Here is a 20,603-nt window from a genome sequence, read left to right as displayed (position 1 = left end):
TATACATGTGGTTCATACTAACAATTGTAACTGTCTCAAGTTTTCTGATATTAGGTGTCAGCACTATATATCTGACACCATGTATGGGGACAAAATACACTTCAGAGAATGAACTTGTGAGTAATAAGAGAAGCTGCCTCTTACAAGCAAATGCAAGGGCCTGTATACCGTATTAAAGATCTCAAGAACACTTCACAATACTTTCTTCAAGACAAGTGCAAAGTACTCAGTAAAGTGGTAAACTTTACTGTGTCCCTGTAATATTTATGTCTCCTAATGTATACAGACACGGGTCTTTATCATTAATGATAGACTTGATGAGGTGCCATGGTCTGTTTTCTACGAGTTGTGAACTTCAGTTGTGTCACGGTTTGAATTTCATACACCTGAATGTCCCTGCATTGAATTTGTAAGCAATGTTGTTCGGAGTATATCTGAAAATTAATAGCAACAGAACAACCCTTTGGATTGCTAGAAAACAGGAATAAGATTCCTTGCAAATTTTGCTGCTACTCTATCATCCCTTATTGATCCAGGTGCTCCTTTTCAGGTTGCTAACTTCTGAAGGCATCTTAAGCCCAGTTGACTTCAAGCAATTGGTTACCATGGAAACAATAAGACATAGCTTTGGGCATCTTTTGGGCCAAATTTTAGGTGAAAGTCTCAGTGGGAAAATTGTCGTTGTAAGACAGCCAGGTTTTAAATCAAAGCCAAAGGATCTCAGCTTAACAAAGGACTTGAGAGAGATGTGGCTGGCCTTGTGTCTTTTGATAACCAGGGACTAGTAACTAATGGAGGAGCTGGGACTAGCCATGGATAAAGCAGACAAAAACACACACAAGGGACCCTGTAAAGAAGATCTTAAAAGAGACAATATGTCAAAGCATCTCCCTACTGATGTCAGTAGGAAAGTGGTGGGTAGTGATGTTTGTCTGCATGCTTATGGTGTTTCATTAGCACAATTGTTAACCTATGCGTAGACACAGATTCTGCTATGCATTGCATTGGCTTTTCTGTTAGTTCCCCTGATATTCCTGATGATAGCAGTAATAAAGGCATTATTTTTCCTCTTAAAAAAACCCCCAACATTACCTCATCAGACATTACCTTATCTCAGTAAAGGACATGTACAGCTTCATGTAGGTTAGAGTCTCCTGAAATGCTGCTACATTTCAATGCATGTATGAGGTATCAAGGAGTTCACTCAGGCTGGCTTGAACAGATGGAACCGTAAGTCTAGTTGGGAAGTTTTTTGTGTGTTACCAAAACTCTTTTAATACTGTCTTGCTTCTGCACCTGCAGGAAATACTGTGTCATCTGCCAAAACCCAAATTTCAAGGATTAGCTAATAACATTTTCTTTGAAAAAGAGAGCTGATTCTTAACCAGCATTGTGAGTCTTTGAAGTCTCCGTAATCTATTTTCCCTGGCTGCTTTTAATGAGCCTTTGAATGTTACTCTGCAATTTATTTTTTCTTTCTTTTTTTTTTTTTTTTAAATCTGGTGGGGGAAGGGAATATGCACTCACTTTTCTCCAAAGAATTTAAAAAATTCATTATTGCAAATAACTTTCACAGTGCCAGAACACTAAGTTATGCAGCATCCTTTGAGTGCATCTATGGTAAATAAATCACAGCTTTGCTGGATTCTCCATCCCAGAGGTTAATGAGATGTAGAAGAAAATCCCAATTAACTCATATCTTAGTTTGTGTCTCTTTTTTCTTCATGTAGGCCACCTATCAGTGGAGTTTCTTCTGACTCTCCTTGGTATTCTGTTCTCTGCACTACTCTATATGACTACATGCATGCCCATGCCACAGTTTCAACAGTGTTTACAAAATTAGTGCTGCTAACCCTAAACTAGTTAGCTTTGGAATCTGTAACAGTCAGGAATGGCAGCATGAAGCTCAGCTGTGACTTTTATGTTAGTGGGTTTTACAGCTAAATTGCTGCTGATACTAAACTAGCAAGCTCACTGATCTCCATGCCACGCTCCAGTGCTTGCTCTGAGTACACAGCCTGGCTTGTCTAGCATGAGTCTCCACCGACCTTGCCTTATTTTACATCGGTATAGGTAGCTCATTTGATACCAGGGGCTATAGACCTGTGTTTCACCACCGACCAGACATGACTTTCCCAAAGCTGGGCGGCAGCTCCTCGCCCCAGCTCGCAGCCCACTGCCAGGAATACGCTTGTAGGCATGTGCTGCGGTGGTGCTGGCACAGCTGCACGCCTCACCTCTCTGAAGCACGGAGGGCTCCATCCTCAACCCAGCCCGGCCGCCTCCGAGACGCATCCCTGCTGAGGCTACCCAGGCGGAGGGGGAAGGAGGCTTTGATGGGGGTCTCTGCCTCACGAATCAAGGCTGCAATCCTGCATTGGGAATGGGGAGCCGACTCCACTTTTCACTCTTGAGTGCTAAACTTCACTCTGCATGTTGTTGTGCCTGGCAGCCCCAGTCTCCCTCCCCGTTTCTGTGCGACCACAACCACAGGCTTGCTGTCGACGCCTCCAGAGGAGAGAGAACAGGCCCCAGCCTGCGCAACTTCTTCGTTAGTGCTGCTTGAAGCCATAATTAGATAATATGAGAGGGTTTTCCTCTTGCCAGCAGACAGACTCAATGTACAAAATCTGAAGTAATAATTTTAAGTATGTTGCATCTCAACTGTAAACAGGATAGGGCTGGGTTCCTTTCTGTGCACCAGGAACAGAGCCCATTAAGCAGAACACAGAAAGAGTAGATATAAAGGTGGGTAAGTGTATAACAGCTCTGTTTATCCTTAAAATAAATGCAGACTGTAATGACATTCCATTATTTAACGTGTTTCTGTATCTCTCTAAAAGCCCAAAGATACCTTTTCAGCTTCTCTACCATATTTTTCTGGTTTAAGAGCAGATGACTAATTATGCTTCTATAAACTTTGTTTTCCTTTGAAACAGTAATCACTTCGTCAGACTTTTCCTATTACGGTGCATTTTCAGAGCACTTAAAGTATTACTTGCTAGTTAAACAAAACAGGAAGCTGATTTGACTGGCCATGATGAGACCACAAGCGGTCTCCAAATAAAAATGATTTATATCAGATGAAGATTCTTCTTAAAAGCTGGGCCACTGGCTCTGCTTCCAGCACCAGTACTGTCACATGGGGAAACTATGCAGTCTGCTCAAGGGTATGAGCCAGACTTTGCTCCTTTACAGTAAGAGTTAAAATATTAATGTTTAGGGTGCCTTTCCCTGCTGTTGATGGAGGATTGGAAGCACTGCCAAGCCACTGAGTGTAAAGCTACTCTTTTTGTCTCCATTGTGGACAAAGATGTGGAAGAAGGAATTAGCCCACCTACTAAGTAATTATTTATCTTTTGTTATTTTGATTTCTTTCAAAATCAAAGAGTTACTCCTGGCAGACAAACTTTTATTCATAATGGAAATCATACAGCTGGAAGGAGTACGTGCAGGGTAGCATGAACTTTTGCATTTAATTGCCCCAATGTTCTTCGTATCTGATTTGCTCCCTTTTTTGCTATTTTGGACCCCTGAAGCATAGGCTTTCTGAGAAATTAAACTTCTGTCACACTGAGCTGGAATATGGCCTGCGCCCCGTAGGCCAGACCTTGAAATACCCTAACGCATTCTCACTCACAAGTCTGAAAAGATGAAACCGGCCTGATTCACTCTCGCTCTTTCTCTGCTGGAATCCACATCAGCAAGCCCAATGGCAGAAGCTTGCCTAAAACGGCCGGGGGATGGCTGGCATGAGGCACTGCAAGGAAAACTGTGACGTGGACCTACCCTCTTCTCTCAGAAATGTAAAGCTAGCTTGCTCAGTGTGCCCGGCTCTCCAAGTAGCATCCAGGACCAAGTGAGATTAGGTCATGCCACAACACAGAAGAGTACAGGCAGGGTGAACACCCACCCAACCAAACTGAGGTTCCTCCCCGCTGGGAGAAGCAGGGGGAAGCACAGAGGCACTGACCTGACCTGGCCTTTCCCAGAGTAACTCCTTCTTCAGCTCCTCACCTAAGAGTATTGGCCTCGACTTGGTGACTTGAACTGCAAGCCAAATTGACACCAGAATACAGAAACTTGAAATTACTTCCACATTTAGACTGCATGATAGAGAGTTAGGACACATTCAGTGTGCAATCAGCATGTGCCAAATTATTTTGCAAAGTGTAAAACCATGTATTATTAACAGTGAACAAATGATCATCTGTGGATGATGGGGTTTTCACCTTCTGTTCCCAATAAATCTTCCTTTCTCTACAGTAGTGTTGCTCCCACTGTTCTGATACAGGCAAAATGTCAGCTGAGGTCAGCTGAATCCTGAATCAAGACTGCAGACTTGGCTTGATGTGCATAAACCACCTGATGCCAGCAGGCGAAATTAAAGAGAACAATGAAAATACCCACAATGTGCAGGTTAAACCCCCACTGCTATCAAATCAAGTGCAATTAAGAAGTCAGAGCAACAAAGGGGGTGGATGGATCTCACACTGGAAGTAAAACATCTTTTTCCCTTCTGTTTCCCTTGAGTGGATTATATTTCTTTGTAAAGAATACAGTTTATTTCTGTCTGCCTCTTCTTTTATCATGGTTCCTTAAGATATAACCACCTTTGTTAACTTCTTGTCATCCTGAATATTCCCACTTGGGACTGCAGAGATCGAATTAACCACTTCTCTGCAGAGGCTGGAGACAGACTCATTGCGCTCCAGCTGAGGTCACTGGCAATTTTGCCCCAGCAGAGCTCTCTTATACAAAATAGAGCATGACTTTAGTTTGAGAGCTTTGTCTTCTGAAGAAGTAGCCACCTGCTCTTTCCTAACACACAGCGGCACAGCCCGTGTGGTAGAGCCTAGCTTCCCTGAAGTCCCTCTCGGAGCTGGAGGCTGCTCCAGCAGCACAGTTACTCTGCTGTACTGTGTTCTGGTATGGAGTCTAGGAAAAGCATCCCAAAGGTCCCCTATGTTACTCCCTTCTTCTGAGGTGACAAATCAATAATCAGTATTCTCTAGGATAATGGTGTGGATACTTACACCAGTCATATTAGAGCAGTTGGAACTGTTAAATGTTTTTTAGGGGACCCTGAATTTTGCCAGAAATTCCCACCATCATTTTGATTTGGCTTTACTGCACATTCTTAACCATTATTATCTTTAATGGCTTAAATGATAAAGGTATTTAAACAGCTTCCTTGGCATCTCCCAGTGTTAACAGTCAATGGGATGTATGAATGTGAAACAAATATCGTTATCAAAGGAAATTACAGCATTCACTGTTCAGGGGGATGCTACAATGAGGGTTTTTTCTGACTAGCAATGCCAGGTAGTAGTGATGGAAACCATTCAGTAGGTGTGCACTTAACATGAACTTGCTAGAGAAATAAGGAAGTTTTCTTATTAAAACAGACATTTCTTACTAATAAAATTCAATTAGCACGTCAGCCTTGACTTCAGGCACATTTTAAAGGAAGTGTCAATTCTTCAATCACTCTTCAGTTTGAAACGTCATCCCTACTCTGATTAAAAGTAAACTCTATAACAACTATAATTAAGAGAGTTTGAAGAAAGGGAGTTAGCTTGCAGTTTTAAATTCTGTTTTGCCTGCACTGTATCATTTGCAGCTCCATGTGGAGCCCAGTTATTCCTTTTGCTATAGATACAGGCCCTTCTCCAGGGCTTGCATTTTGACCCCTTAAACCAGTGACTAAACCAGTGGGGTCATAGTTTAAGAGTTACAAGGTTTACGGTAATACAAATATTAACAAATACCAGAAAAAGCAGTAGCGGGCTGGATCAGCATAAACTGGTGACAGCACATGAATGCCTGGGGAAATCTGGTTGGACAGGAGAGAGAGATTAACGCAGAGAAACACTCATCACTCTAATGCCTGTACACGTCCTCACCAGGAGATGTGAGGGAAACAGCTCTACTGAAAATCAAAAAATTCTTCTTCTCAAAGGACAGTGAGGAAAAAGGGTGCCCAGGCCTGCAAGACAAGAGGAAATTCAGACTGCACAGCATTAGTGGTGATGGCAAATGGGTATTTGTGAGTATTGTGAGAGATCGTGGAAGTAAGGATGAACAGGGAATATCTGTACCTGTACCTATCCATACCTATTCATATAGAAGGTCCTAGAAGAGACTTGCATTCTCTTGCATGCTTTGTCAACACTAGTGTAGCTGTTTGTGCCTATAAAGTCATATGGAAGCAGAAACTAGAAGTAAGACGATGTGTGCCTCAGTACGTTAGCAGTGTTGCCTTCAAAGGCCAGATCACCTTGAAGGAGGAAATCATCTCTGTGTTCTGAACAGAAGAGTGTTTTGGGGACACACTGTCAAAGCTGTGTGTCTTTTGCCTTTTGCCTGACTAAGCCATTCAGACGTAGGGACCCTCTTCAGCAAAAGTATTTCCCAGCTAAAATCCTAATGTCCCATGTTTTGGACATGATCATAACATGTTCCTGCTGAAACAAACTGGCAGGGCTGAGAGTCCTAAATGAGCAGATCCAGACTCACAGTGAACTGCCCTGACTGTGCTACTTTCCTGCTTTATGGGCTTTTACTGTGTGGCCTTGGTGTGATCATTGAATGTCACTGTCAGGTAAGTGCAGAATGGCAACTGAACCTTGAAGGGAGTTTCTGAACAAGGATACTTTTTGCTAGCCTAAGTGGGTACAGGTTTGGTAATGCTCTGTCTGTGGCATCTTCGCTGAGAATAAATAAGCGACACACTTAGAGGGGGCTAACATCGGTGATGACAGATGCCACATTACGGTCAAAAGGCCACAACTTCATTAATATGATGCCTAAAGGCATCCTCCTGATAGTGGTGGAAAGAGGAGGAAATGACAATAGCCTACAGCACTCATCAGCCTCTCCTCCCTTTCTGGCACTGCAGAACAAGACATACTGCAGCAGGCCAGAGCAGCCCTGCCAAACCGGGTGAGATTGCCTAATCCCATCTCCCTGCTTCCTGCAGCTCACTGCATCAGGGAACCAAATTCCTTCTCATCTGCCAATGGTCCTGCCCTCTGTCTCCATCAGCACGAACATCCCCTAGATGGTGTCGCTGTAAAATCACACCTCAGCAAGGATATCAGCAGCAAATGCAGGTCGGGGGATGAGTACAGCTGTGGTACAGAGGTGGGAAGCTGCACAACAGCTACTGTGGGCTATGACCAGGTATCTGCCTACCACCAGCAGCACCAGTGAGAGATCAAGCAGGACCTTCCTTTTACCCTTTTTGCCCACTCTTCCACCCCCATATTGTATGTGTCTCTAAAGCAAACTGTCGTGCAGCCTTTCACTGCCATGGGTGAAAGCCAATGTCATCCACAGCAGCATCCCAACCTAAATTTACAGCAACCAACACAGGGAATATAGCTCATGCACATGCAGGAAAGCAGTACAGTCCAACAGGAGGCTTTTCCTGCCATAAATAAATACATAAGAAAGTTTCACATGCTTATCTCTGTTCATGAGTGATATTCTTTTTGACATGTCTCAATCTCTGAGGTCTGTAAGTGCTTCTTGAAATCTAGTGATGCGGAAGGTTGGTCCAGGCTGATGTGGTTACAAATTAATACCCCAGGGAATACTCTTGAGATTTAACTTCAGCCCAGGGAAGCTATCTTCCCTGGGCTGCCCCTGCAGTCAGTGCAGAGGGACAGGCCACTCTGAGCGGCACTTCAGAGCTGAGGCCCAACGTTGAGCATTCAAAATCCTGCATGAAAGATTCTTTCCCTCTCCATTGGCTACAGAGAGAGCCTCCAGAAACTAGTCCTGTGGGGCTGAGGTTAACCTTTAGGGCTGCTCCCCGCTTACTACATCTGCTATTAAACAGACACACCAAGAGCAGTCCTGGAGGCAGCTGAAAAGCTGCTGAATTTGGATTTGCACCACCTGATATTACTGATGGAAAACATATAGTAGGTGCATGACTGGGGTGAGGCATTACCTGACCCCCCAGCACCTGCAATGACAGGAGCTGTATTCTGACCGAAGGAAACCAAGACCTCATCTTCACCTGCATGGTGGAAAGTGCGGGTGTCTCGCACCCAAGCTATGTATGGAGTCTGTTCTGTTTGCAATGAAAACCAAAAAAAATGGCAACATCTACACTCAGAAATGCACAAGACCTCCAAAATGAAGATATGCTGCCTATGGTGGAGATGCACAGACTTGGCAGGACCTGCCTCCTTTAAACAAGTTCACTCATGTGGCTTTGGCACTGTGTACGTCTTGTGCTGCTACATACAGAAATCACACAATTCTCATGAGACTAGAAGTGTCCCTAAAGTGAGCTGTACCTTCCCAAGCCTGGGACAAAGAGAGGGACGATGGAGCCTACGGTAATGTGGAGTAGTAATAACAGACCGCGAAAAGTAAAGGAAGAGCAAGCACTGGCTTCTAGTAGCTTTGCTGAGGATGAGTAGGGATATGCTGCAGGAACCAAGGTGTTGTTTTCAAGGGAAGGATGAGAGCTGCACAGTTCCTGTCCTACCCAAGCTGGTCAGACATTACACACAACCGGGAGGCTGTGGTAAGGCACAATCTAAAATCCTGCCTCTTGCAGCTTTTCCCTGTTAGGAAGGGCCTAATCCAGTGTCTCATTGGGTGCCAGAGAAGAGGCAGGACGAGTGCCTGAGCTGCTTTCCTCAGAGGTAGCTCCTGCCCCTGCCTGGTGAGTGCTGTAATGCTGCTTCCAATGGGTTTGATTCCTGTGGTCCTTTTCTTTCGATCCCACACCAGTCTGGACAGCTGCCGCTCTTTCTGGAGCATTAAAACATAACTACTGCCTCTCTCTTTATGAATCTCAAGTGAAATACTAAAATACTGTTCAGTGGCTTAGAAATAATGTGCCATGACTCCCACAGGTAGGAAGAGCAGCACAGTCCATGCTCCATTACCAGGGCTAAAAGTCACCCTGCTGCAGAAGAAACTCAGGAGTACGGGGTACAAATGCCCCAGTGATTTTAGCAGCAGCTCCACTCGGGTGCAAGAATATTTTTAGTACCTCTTGAGCACTGCCCCCGGATCTGCGACAGCTCTCACATCCCTGCCCACTCCCACTGGGTCACATGTAAACCTCAGGCCCCCCGGGAGGCGTGGGGAGGTGGTGCTGAGACTGGGGCGAGCAGGGGCAGGCTCTGTGCCCTCCTTCCCCTCTGGGCACAGGGCCCCCGGGCTGCCCATTTCAAGGCGAGTTAGAAACTTGAGCTAAAGACCCATGCAAACTCTGCGCTGTGGTGTGCTCCCCTTCCCAGAGGCACAGCGTGAAGGCACTTGAACTGTCCATACCAAAAGCCAGCAGCGGGGCCGGCAATGTTTATCAGCTCAGGCTTCCAGCTCTGCAAAAGGAACCGTATCTACCCTGTGGATCTAAGCTTGTCCCAGGAGCAGGTTGCTGTGGTGCCCACAGAGACCAGGGTGCATGTACCACTGGGCTGCGGCGATGCTCTCTCTGGCGCAGATATCTGCAAGTCAGACTATGTGACCTGAGGTAATTGAAAGCTGCCTGTATGTGGTCATGTAATGACAGGCTGTATCGCAACACACGTGTGCAAGGATGACAGGTTAAGGTCAAGTGGGCAAACTTAAGCTAACGTTTCCAAACTGTGGAACGCCTGCATTTGCAGCCACTTGGCTCTCCTTTTACAGTAGCTCTTTCTGTGGTATCCGCTCTCTGTATTTACCACCAATAATTTAGAGTTTACATTCAGATTTCATGCCTGCTCATTAGGCATGTTCCACTTTCAGGAGTGTATGTAACCAAGCTCAGCCACCTCGCCTCACAAACTGTGCTCCTCGTCTGACTGGAACCCAGTTTTCCCTGACACCTCCTAAGAAGCCGGGTACCCAAGTGCATCCACCTGTCTCTGGAGGGTGCCAAATCCCCCGCGGTACCCTGCGGGGTGACGCGGGTGGGCAGGCTCCAGCCTCCTGCAGCGGTCGGGCCTTGCTGACCTGGGGTCCCTTTTGCCCCTCTCAGCATCTTTTCATTCTTCTTCCTCTTCCTCTTCTTCCCTGAGCAGCGCTCCCGCCGGAGGGGAGACGGGTTGGGGCGGGGGGCGCAGAGGAGGAGCCGCCCCGGCCGGCCCGCGGTCTTCCCGGGGCCGCGGCCCCCGCCTGGCAGGGCCCCCCGGCGCGGCGCGGAGCGGTGCGGAGCGGGGGGCGCGCAGCGGTGCGGAGGGCGCGCGGGGCCCCGCAGCGCCTCCCCGCGGCGGCGGCCGCCCGGCGCCGCCCCGTCCCCCGTCCCCCGCCCCCGCCCCGCCGCTCTCCCGGGCGGGCGGCTCGGCGCTCGCTCCTCCTCGCGGCCGCGGGATTCCTCTCTCCGGGTTTTCGGGCCCCCCCTTCACACCCGCCGCCGGAGCGGGACGGCGTGCGAGCAGGCTGAGGCGGCGCGGATGCGCCCCGGCTCCCCGCGGCGGCGGCGGCGGCGGCGGCAGCGGCGGATGCTCGGCGGCGCGGCGGCCGCCCCGCAGCCCGGGAGCCCGGCGCAGGGAGGGAGCGAGGCGATGAGCCGCCCGCCGGCGGCCGCCCGCGAGTGACGGCGGCGGGGCGAGGAGCGGCGGCGGCGAGGAGGAGGGGGCGGAGGAAGAGGAGGAGGAGGAGGAGAAGGAGGGCAGCGATCCCCGCCAGTGCCCGCGGGAGCCCGGAGAGCCCCGGCCGAGGGCTCGGCCATGCCCTTCGCCAAGCGGACCGTGGAGCCGCAGCGGCTGTGCCGGCGGCAGCCCGCCGCCTCCGTGCTGGAGGAGAGCTGGGGCGCGGAGCCGCCGCCGCCGCCGCCGCGGGACCCGCCGCCGGAGGAGCCGGGGACGGCAGGCGAGGGCGCGGAGGCGGCCGGCGGCGGGGAGAGGGAGGCGGCGGCGGTGCTGATGGTGCTGGACCTCTGCTCGGTCAGCAACGTGGCCCTGTCGCGGATCCTCCGGCAGCTCTCCGACGTGGCCCGGCACGCCTGCACCCTCTTCCAGGAGGTCGAGGCTGACATCCAGGGCACCCACCGCCGCGTCCGGGCGCTCCACGGCCGCATCGCCGGTCTCCAGGGGGCTGTGCGCGGCCTCGACCCCAAGCAGGAGGCAGTGCGTAAGTACCGCGGGTCGGGGCGTACCGCGGGTCGGGGCGCACCGCGGGACGGGGCGCACCGCAGCCCGGGGCACCAGGCGGGGGAAGCCGCCACCACCCCCCGCGGCAACCCGCCGCGCAGAGTTTGGGGCCGCAGCCGGTGTGGAGGGAGCCCCGGCGGCAGGGTGGGAAGGGGCCGGGCCGGGCCGGACCGGGTCGGGTCGGGTCGGGTCGGGTCGGGTCGGTGGGCGCCGCTGGGCGCCGTGGCGATGCCGGCGGGAGGGATGATGTCAGTGGTTTGTGCCTTACGTAAGGAGCTGGCTGCCGGGGCTCTCGGGGCGCATCTCCTGCAGCCGAGGCTTCGGCCGGGGAGGGACCCGAGAGGGGTGTTTGCGGGACCTCGGGGCGGGGGAAGCGGGAGGTGGGGATGGGGATGATGCCCCGTGCCCCGGCATCTTTGGGTTTCTCCCCGTCCTCCTTCCCGGACGGATGTCTTCCCCTTAGAAGTGTCTCTGACTTCCCGATCGAAATTTTAAGCTCTTAAGTGAAAATAATCAAGCTCCTTCGTCGTTAGCCAATTTTCGGGGCCATAAAATAAGGAAGTTTGGTTAATGACTTCTTTCGGTTTAAAGAGCGGCCCTGAAGAGCCGGGGTGGAGGGGAGAGGGGAGAGAAGAAAAAGATCAAGGCAGTATGTGACTTGTGTTATGAGCAGTAAGTGCTTGAATCCTGCTTCTTCTCCACCCAAACTATAAAAGCGGTGACAGGCTCCCTAGTCCTAACAGCTGCTGATTTGTGCTGAATATGGCTCGTGTTCACAGCAGTGTAATGATTTTGTACTCTCAGTGGCGCATACGCTTCCCAAGCGCTTCTGAATATGTATTTTTTTGATAGGTAGGGCTGTGGATTGGGGGTGTAGAATATCAGAGATTGGTGTCGATCCTGTCCTCTTAATACCTGGTTTAGGAAAAGCAGTAGCTTCAACGGGGTATTTGGCTTAGGTTTTGCCTTCTACTGTTCCCCTCTAAATCCCGAGTACCTCCAGTGAGTGTGGTTGGAGTGGATTTACACCTGGGTAAACGAGAGCATGCCCTCTTCTAGGTGTTTTTAATGAACGTGCCATTTAAAAAATCCTGCTCAGGGTTTGCTGCCCTTTGGAGCAGTGTGGAATAGAAGTAACTCTTCTAGGATCAGTGAAGCTGTACTGATTAACAGAAACAAGCCTTAAGTATTCAGTGGAATTTAAACTACATCCTCGGCAGCTGTAGAGTGACTTTGCTGGTGATATATTCATATACATCAACTGTAGATCAGACCGAGGGAGGCTCTCTGTGGTTTCAGGACGAGCGTGTAATCAGAGCAGAGTGCTGGGCTGTGATTGGAAACTGCGGTGAGAAGGAGGCTTGGCCGATGTAGTGAGGGAACTGTCTGAGGAAATGAAACTCCTTGTATCACATTCTCATCTGTAAGTCTTTTCAGCTGAGTAACTGTGGGTATATACTAATGTAAGTGAGAGCAGAGTTTAGCCTTTCTAATCCACATGGCTTTTTTCTTTCTGGATTGTGCAAGTGCAGCTTGTTTTCAAATCACAGTGCAAACCCTTGATATTACAGCGCAGTTATGTCATGCGCTTAATTAGAGAGTCTGACTTTACCCTTGTGATGATAAAGGCAGAATCTGTTTCTTTGGTGTTCTTCTGTTTTCTTTTAAATACTTCTCTCTTTAGGAGGGGAGAGCCTTTTGGTCATGATCTTCCCCGTGTCCACCTGCTGTTCCTCCCCCCCTGTACAATGTACAGCCCTGTGCCACTGATAGAGCTGCAGATGTCCCTCAGTCTGGCCAGGCAAGGGGCTCCTTCATGGTGCTGGGCTCTGCCACTACCCATCCTCTGGTAGGTGCGTGTCTTGCCTCCAGCTGTATAGCTCCTTGCAGGCACATTGCCTAGTCCTCATCGCTTGTCTCTGTACAGTGCTGTGCCGCAAGTTCTTTAAAGGTGAAAGCCTCTACACCGACCCAACGTGCATGATCAGTCAACTTTTTTTGTGTGTTCCGGCTGCTTTTATTCCCTATCCAGTGTTGGAGCAGCACAGCTGCATTTGCAGAGTGCTACGTCCGAACTTCTCAGCTGGGACTTGGAGCTGAACAGCACCATTCTGCACATCTTCTCCTCACATCCCCCAAATCCATACATCCTCAGCAACACCTCCCTTTGGCCTCCAGACTTCTCAGTGTTCCCAAGGGCTGGATAAAACTGCCTGGAAGGAAACTGCCCATCCTCGCTGTAGTGTATAATGCTAGTGTGCTTTATCCTTTCTGGGCTGACACCTCCTCCTTCATTACTACTTTCAGCAAGACTATTCTAATGTTTGTTTTAAGAAGAACCTACTCAGTTCACTCCTGACAGTATTTCACTCCAGTCGCTGCACCCAGTTGTTTTTCTGAAACCAGCAGAGCAATTGCAGGTGGTCACAGGTCTGCCCAGGACTTTAGCAGTGTCACATGCTGACCTCTACCACCAGCAGCAAACATGGGAATGATGAGGTGGCCTCTGGACTGTCTTTTGGCTCTCCTGCCCAAATGGCACATCTAAGACTAACTCAGAACTGGCTGGAGGTTTGGACTCGCACCACATGGCATGAGTTGGTGACAGGCATGCAGTGCCTGCACCCATGGCGTGACTGTAGTGGTCACATTGAACTTGTTGCATACCAGGAGTCTGGAGGTAGTGGGCTGATTGACACATCAACCGAGACACCATGTACTGCTATGTTAGCACCACAACAGTGCAGCCCAACCACACGTTTTTTAAGTAGTTTTAAACTAACTACTAGGCTGTCTTGCCACAGGGAGACATTCTTGATGTTCTAACACTAAGTGCAGCACAGTGATTTGAGAATAATGTTACCAGACATGCCCTAGATACTGAGCCGTGATGTTGGAAGGCCTTTTTCTCCATGGCTCGTAACCCAGCTGGATTCCGAGATTCCCTTGTGAAGGCACAGTCTGTGTAAGGAAAAGGAAGTAATGGGCTAACGCCATCTCGGGAGCTACTGGAGACAGTGGTTACAGAGGGGCTTCTCTACCCCCATCACTTGCCCAGAATGCCATTCTTTGTCAGTCGCAGAGATGGTACCAAGGGGAAGGGGAACAGGAAAGGGCCTCTCTTGAAAATAGCGTATTGTACAATTTTGCATAATAATGTGGTATTTTATACTGAAAATTATGTATTGTTGTATTCAAATAGAACATCTATCTTGGGTTCAGGGAATATTAACAGAAAATTGGAATGAATTAAACCCGGCATTTTTCCAGTAATGCTTATCACTAATGCTGTCATTTTCACGAGGCCTTAACATTCTGAGCTCTGTTGCTATTGAAGTGGTGAACATTTGCAAGATTGTGTATGCTTTGCTTTAAGAAAAGTACTTAAACTCCTCTGCTGAGTTATTGGTAAAGGTATTTACCTGTGTGTTGCTCTTGTGGTTTTGCCACTGTTCAGAAAGTGTGATTGGAAAATCTTGTTAGGCACAATAAAGGACTGATTCTGGGCAGTCACAAGCAGGTCATCTTTAAAAACTCAGGGTCCCTCACCTCTGCCTTCTCAGATGCTGCTTGTCCTTTCATCTTTCTTATAAGCCTCTGGCCAGCTAGCATCTTGCAAATATGAATCCTTTCCCACCCTCTGACTGGAAGAGAAACAAGGGTGAGAAATGTTTTCCTGCTCAGCTCCTGAACTAACTACTTTGCCCTTCTGCCACTCCAAGTACTTTACTGCTTTTCATCATGAGCAGCTCCAGGGTCTGCTTCTAAAGCAGAACCATGTGGCAATAACATGACTGTTGTCAGTCTGGCTGTTGCTTAGAGTTTTCTTATTACCAGCAAGAGAACTGAGCAGTGTGATACTGCCCAGTTTTATTAGTAGATGTTTGATTATCTTGGTAATACAGAAATGTGGGAGAAGTGCTTGATTTGTGTATAGACTTGGGACTCAGTGTCTCTGTTATTATTTGGGAAGATGATTTCTCTGTCTAGGGGACTACAGATCTGGCAGTCTAAGTGGAATATTGTACTTTTCGGAAACTGATGATGTAAGCCATCTTTCTTTCTGAATAATCGGCAATGACTGGGCAGCAGATTTTGAAAGCCCTAGTTAACGAGATCCTCTTTGCACCCTGACATCCCAGAGAATTCCACACATTCCAGGCTTTTTTTCTGAAAGCATCAATGTGTCACCAGTAGCCAATCTTTCTGAAAGCTGTATCGTTTCCAGCAGTTGCCTGCTGTATCTTCATTGCTCCACTTTGCCATTCCTGATTTTCCTACGTGCTTGCTGTTAGTGATACACACAGCCGCTTAGAAGTGTGGGGATCTCCCGGGTTACTTTGCTCTTTAGAGGCCCCCAGATCTCTGCAGTGAGATCCCCTATAGGTTTTTCTTCTTTCCTGAAGTGTCAGTATTGAGATAAAAAAGACAGCTGTGAACTGATTCTTTATCATTTTAGGCTCTGCATTAATTTATTCTGTTTGATTGAAGTCAGTTACAGAGAAGAGCCTGGTTAGTTTCACTTTTGCTTTTAGTCTCTTTCATTGTACTTTTTATTTTGTTTGTTTGGGGTTCTTTTGGTTGGTGTTTGGTTTTGGTTTTTTTTTTTTTTGGTTTGTTTTTTTTTTTACACACTGATATAATGCTCTTCTGTTTGGGTTTTGAGCACTGCAGGGAAATGTTTAATCAATTGTAAGGTTTTTATGAGCCTTCTGCCACAATCCTACCATTTTTACAAAACATATGCTGGACCTAAAGCTCATCAGATAATGCCTCTCCTTCTCCTTGACTTAATGTGTGGAAGTCTTAATTACTGCTGAAATGGAATCTAGAAATTTTAATGCTTCCATCTCAGGATATGGTTGCATCGTAAGGCTATCTCAGGCTGTTGGTGAGCATCCTTGCAGAGATCTTCAGGCAAGAACATAAGACCTTAAGAGTAGGTGCCACCTTGAAAGAAAAAAGAAGCTAGTGCAAATTGGGTAGTTAAGTCTTGCACTTTATCCCGGCTTCACAAAATCCTAAAGAATTTAAAGTGCAATTTTCACTACATGTTTTTTCTGTTGTGCTGAGGCACAACTGTAGACCTTCACGGGTTGGATACCTTTACATAAAAATATCTTGGATACTGCTGGAGACAAATCAGAACAGGTTTCTAGCTTCCCTTAACTCTGTATGATAGTGCTTTATAGTGTATATGCATATCTGAGTGTAAGGGTAGTTACGTTTTTAGAGGTACACACTAATGTAGCTTGGGGGACATGAGGCACAGGGATGTATTCAGAGCTCCCTTTGTACATGGAAATCATATTAATTGGCAAATCCTTATTGGGTGCAGAATAAAACCTCCAAAGGAAAGCCAAGTTGTACACTGGATGTAGTAATCCATTGCCTTCAGCTTTGTGTCCTGCACCTGCCCAAATGGAATGACACATCCTCTTTACTTGCCCTTTTGGAAAATGAAAAAAGCTTTTGGCTTTACTTGCCAGGTGTGGTTTTTTGGTGGTGTGCTGGTCACTGCATACTCATTTGTGTTAGAGAACTCGCCTCTCTGGGCACTTGACTGTAGTTTGCCCATGAATGCAAATAATCCACATTGTGGGTGTGGGAAAGTTGGAGGATTTCCTCAGTGCTTGGTTTCTTCTAAATGCAGAGGGTTGATGGCAAGTTAGCAGAGTCGAAAGGAGCGTGAGGCCAAAGCATCGGCTTTGCTGCTTACCTTTGCTACTGTCAGAACAACAAAGGGACAGAGGAAGAAAAACCTGCTCATGTAAGGATCCCATCCCCACCTTACTGTAACATTAGCTAGAGCACCATTAGCTAGAGTACGATCATTTAGGATTAAGATTCCTTATCTTTGTTTGAAGACCTTTTACGCAAGAACATGACCATTCAGAGGCTGGGCTTGAGAGATTTTTTTCTCATCCATTGAGTACGTGATAGAAGGTAATGGGATGGAATTTGTCAGGTGGCTTTGGCAGGGATATAATGCTTTGGAAGTTGGGGTTATCACCTTCAGTCATGCTGACTTGTGGAAAGCAGACTCTGGCCATTTTGCAGATAAAAGCAGAGTGTCAAATCCTTTGTCCCAACGAGGTCAGTGAGACTCTCAGTGGAGAGGCTCCGAGACCCCAGTGCTCAGGTAGATTCACTAGCCTTTATCTGGCACAGCCTGGTAACAGTGGTTTTCCTCCGAAGCCATTCCCTGTTATATAGGTGTAAATCTTCAGGAGTCTTGCTGAATCTCATTTACATGGTCTTCCATTGGTGTAGCACAGAAGGCCTTTGCCAGTTCTATAGTTCCTTGCTTTTCGTTCCACAAATGGTCCTTAAACTAATGTAAAAGGTTTAAACTGTTTGGGAATTTTGTTGCTAGATGGAGAGCCTGCCGGTCAAAAGGCCTTGATATCCAAAAATATTCAAAGCTGGATTCCCACCTCACTGCAGCTGTATAGCTGTGTCATATCATAATTGTTAGTGGACCTTCGTTCTGGCTCATACTCAAGAGCCAAGCAAGGGTTTTCTGTGTGTTTATTAGAAACCCTGGTGGAAATGGCGTAACTCCTTTAAGACCAATGAGATCTCCTTTACACAGGAGTAAAACTGCAGAGAAAATAGAATCAGGCCCGTAAGCAACTTACACTTACTGTGGATCTGATGGCTTAACAGAAATACTTCCCACAGTTCCTTTAAAGCTTCATGCTTCTATTTAAGAGCCTTTATAATTTAATGTATGTGTTCCTACGGAAACATGAGTGTTGCAGTGAAATCCATGGAGTCATTCCTACTTTTGATTAGTTCCCCTGCTGATACAGGAGAGATCTGGAGATTAAGAAATATTGGACTCTGATAACTTATTGAGGGCATGAGGAAGTCATTCACCTGTTGATTCACATGCCACAAAGATGGTAGTCTCCCTTTATGAAAGGTGAAGGGCCTGGAGTGTTTCCAGAAAACTCTTGCATAGTTCTTAAATGTCCTTGGACTGAGGGAAGGACTTGCAGGAAGCAAGTATAAATATCCAGTGTAATGGTGCCACTCAACTGCTGTTTTGGATCAGCAGAATCAGGTTTTGTTGACATTTCTTTCATAGGTTTACCTGTTCTGTGGCTTCAGTTTCAAGGATCAGATTATGGCTGGTCTGGCAGAGATATGCAAAGGTGGGGAGAAAAGAAAGGAAGCCGGCCCTTACTGCTCCCTGGCATGAGCTGGTCCCAACATCTCCTTCGCCGTTCTGGCAAAGGCAGGCTTCTTAAACCTGTCTGTTATAGGCAGCACCTCACTGTTCCTCTCTCCAAAATGAATAGCAAAAGAGATCGAGTTCAGGGTAGTGCTGGCTGTTTTAAAAAGCCCCTAATCTGACACATTTCCTTCACACATGCCTAGACATGTTGTACCCAAATCAAGCAGAGACCCTCAGGGAACTCTTAAAAGCAATGTTACAATGCCCAAAGTGGGGAAAAAATATGACCAGCTGATGTGAATAATACACATATACATTTTAAAAGCATTGTTGCAGGGTTGTGTGGTCTGAGTCAGAGAGCTGGGATTTTCAAAAGCTGCTCTTTCCAATCACTCGGCATCTCCATGTAATCGGAGGCTGACATCAGACTCTCGATTGGAACTACTTGAGCTATTAGGCTGTGAAGAGCAGAAACTCTCTGTGTTACCCAGTCTGTATGCGGGGGGAAGGTTTTTTCACTTCCTTTGATGTATTAGCATCAAGAGAGGGAGTCTTTGCTTCATTCCTAATTGCTTCTCGTCTTTGAATTTATATACCAATATGTAAGTAACTGCAAAGGGAGATAGCAGAATTTATAAAAAGTTCAAAAAGGCAGGGCTTAGAGCATGATTAAAATAAAAGATAGCATACAGTGTGTGCTGTTTTTAGCTGAAATATCTCCCTAGAATACTTTCCATTTACATTCTCATTATATCTAACTGCTTCTAATGCACTGCTTAGTTTAACAACTGGCATGTTTTTAGGGTAGATTTTATAGCAGATATACACCCACTGTGTTCTTAACTCAAGACTTTAAATTGCAGTATCTGTATTGGACAATCTTTTCTTATACCTTCTTGGCTGAAGGCAGGAAGAAAGCAATAGTGATGGGAACCTAATTAAGCCTGTGGTTTAATTACACCAGGAGCTGTGTGCTTGAAATGCTGCTGGATTCAATGAGTGCTGCATGGCACTGCCATGTAAGTCTCAGTAGAGAATGACATTTTTTTTTTTGATAGGATCACTGTAATTCTTACAAAGCCACTGTGGTTTTCTCTTTCTTTTCAGCTGCCAAGGTAGTTGGACTTTGAACTATAGCCACTCAGACCGAGTCCCTGAGAAAGTTTGGAGGAGCCGTCTTGCTAACGTGTGCATGTGATTAAGGAGAATGAGCATAGGGCGGTGTGTTTGTGCTATAAATATGCATAGCTTGTTCAGGCCTCTGCAGCTTTTCCCCCTGCCTTCTCAAAGTTTTTTTGTTAGCTTGACAATGTTTGAAAAGACCTTTAAGTTGGCCTGGATGGAGGGCAATTTGGGGGGAAAAGGCACTGATCCTTCTCCTTGAAGATATGTGTATCAGTGGCTTCAGAATCACGGCATTTTTAGGAGTGAAATACACAGGGTGCACTGAAAAATTCCTCTTATGTGCACAGGCTTTGGGTTACTTTAAAGGCAAAACTGGGCTCTCTGTGCATGCTAAATTTTGCCTGTTTTTTGTTATTGGTGTCTCCCCCCCACAAAAGGGTGTTACCAAGTGTTGTTCTCTTCAGATGATCTGCGACTGCACGTGATTGCAGAAATCAGATCTTATTGATGATGAAGCTCAGAATAAGCAGCAGTAGCTCGCTGTGATGCTGACAGGCACACTTTTGTAAGATAGTATACATATTTCACTGCATCCTGTATTTTGTAAGATATGATAAGGGGTGATTTAATTTTAAGTGAAACAAGAGATTAATTATGATTAAATACTTATCATGTAAATCAGAGTGGGTCCAAAGAGCAGGTACTACCCAGCTCCATTTTTTCTCCCTGTAAGGTTTGGTTGTGTACTTGCAGGAAAAAGAGGGCCAGTTCTTGGCACAGGCATGATCTTTTCTTTGGTGAAGTGGCTTTTGGTGAAGTGTTGTGTACAGGAGGATAATCAAGAGATGTATATTAATTCATTTCTCAGAAAGAAAAGCATATATCATGGGCTGACCACTGACTTTCACATGTCCAGCTCTCACCCTGGAAGCTACATAGCTCCAGTTCAAGGTTTGAATGCAAACATCTTTTTTTTCTTTATCCTTGTTTTTTGGGGGGATGAATTTCTCATACTTATCCAAAACCTCTTCTGGCTGCACAGCACAGCTTCTGCTGCTTTGGGCTGTGCTAAACACAGCTCTCCTGGCCTCCCTGTACCTCAGCAGTTAACATCATCACAGAGGCTCCTCTCTCAGCATGCTGAAGAGATCCAGCCTCCCCTCCCATATTCAGTCTGTTTCCATGCA

The 20,603-nt window shown here is 47.0% G+C and overlaps 1 protein-coding gene across 2 annotated transcripts in view; it reads left to right on the top strand.

Moving 5' to 3' along the window:
- Positions 1-10,685: 10,685 nt before the first annotated feature.
- Positions 10,686-20,603, top strand: part of NHS (NHS actin remodeling regulator) — a 267,934-nt gene continuing 258,016 nt past the window's right edge. Inside the window, exon 1 of one of the 2 annotated variants that reach the window (XM_074814724.1) lies at positions 10,686-11,088. In XM_074814724.1, the coding sequence (XP_074670825.1) occupies positions 10,686-11,088 (403 nt within the window). The remainder of the gene's footprint in view (positions 11,089-20,603) is intronic. The other variant, XM_074814725.1, reaches the window with a different exon arrangement.

The sequence above is a fragment of the Strix aluco genome, chromosome 2 (genome assembly GCF_031877795.1).
Source record: "Strix aluco isolate bStrAlu1 chromosome 2, bStrAlu1.hap1, whole genome shotgun sequence".
Classification (NCBI taxonomy): Eukaryota; Metazoa; Chordata; class Aves; order Strigiformes; family Strigidae; genus Strix; species Strix aluco.
This window is presented reverse-complemented; position numbering and strand designations above follow the sequence as displayed.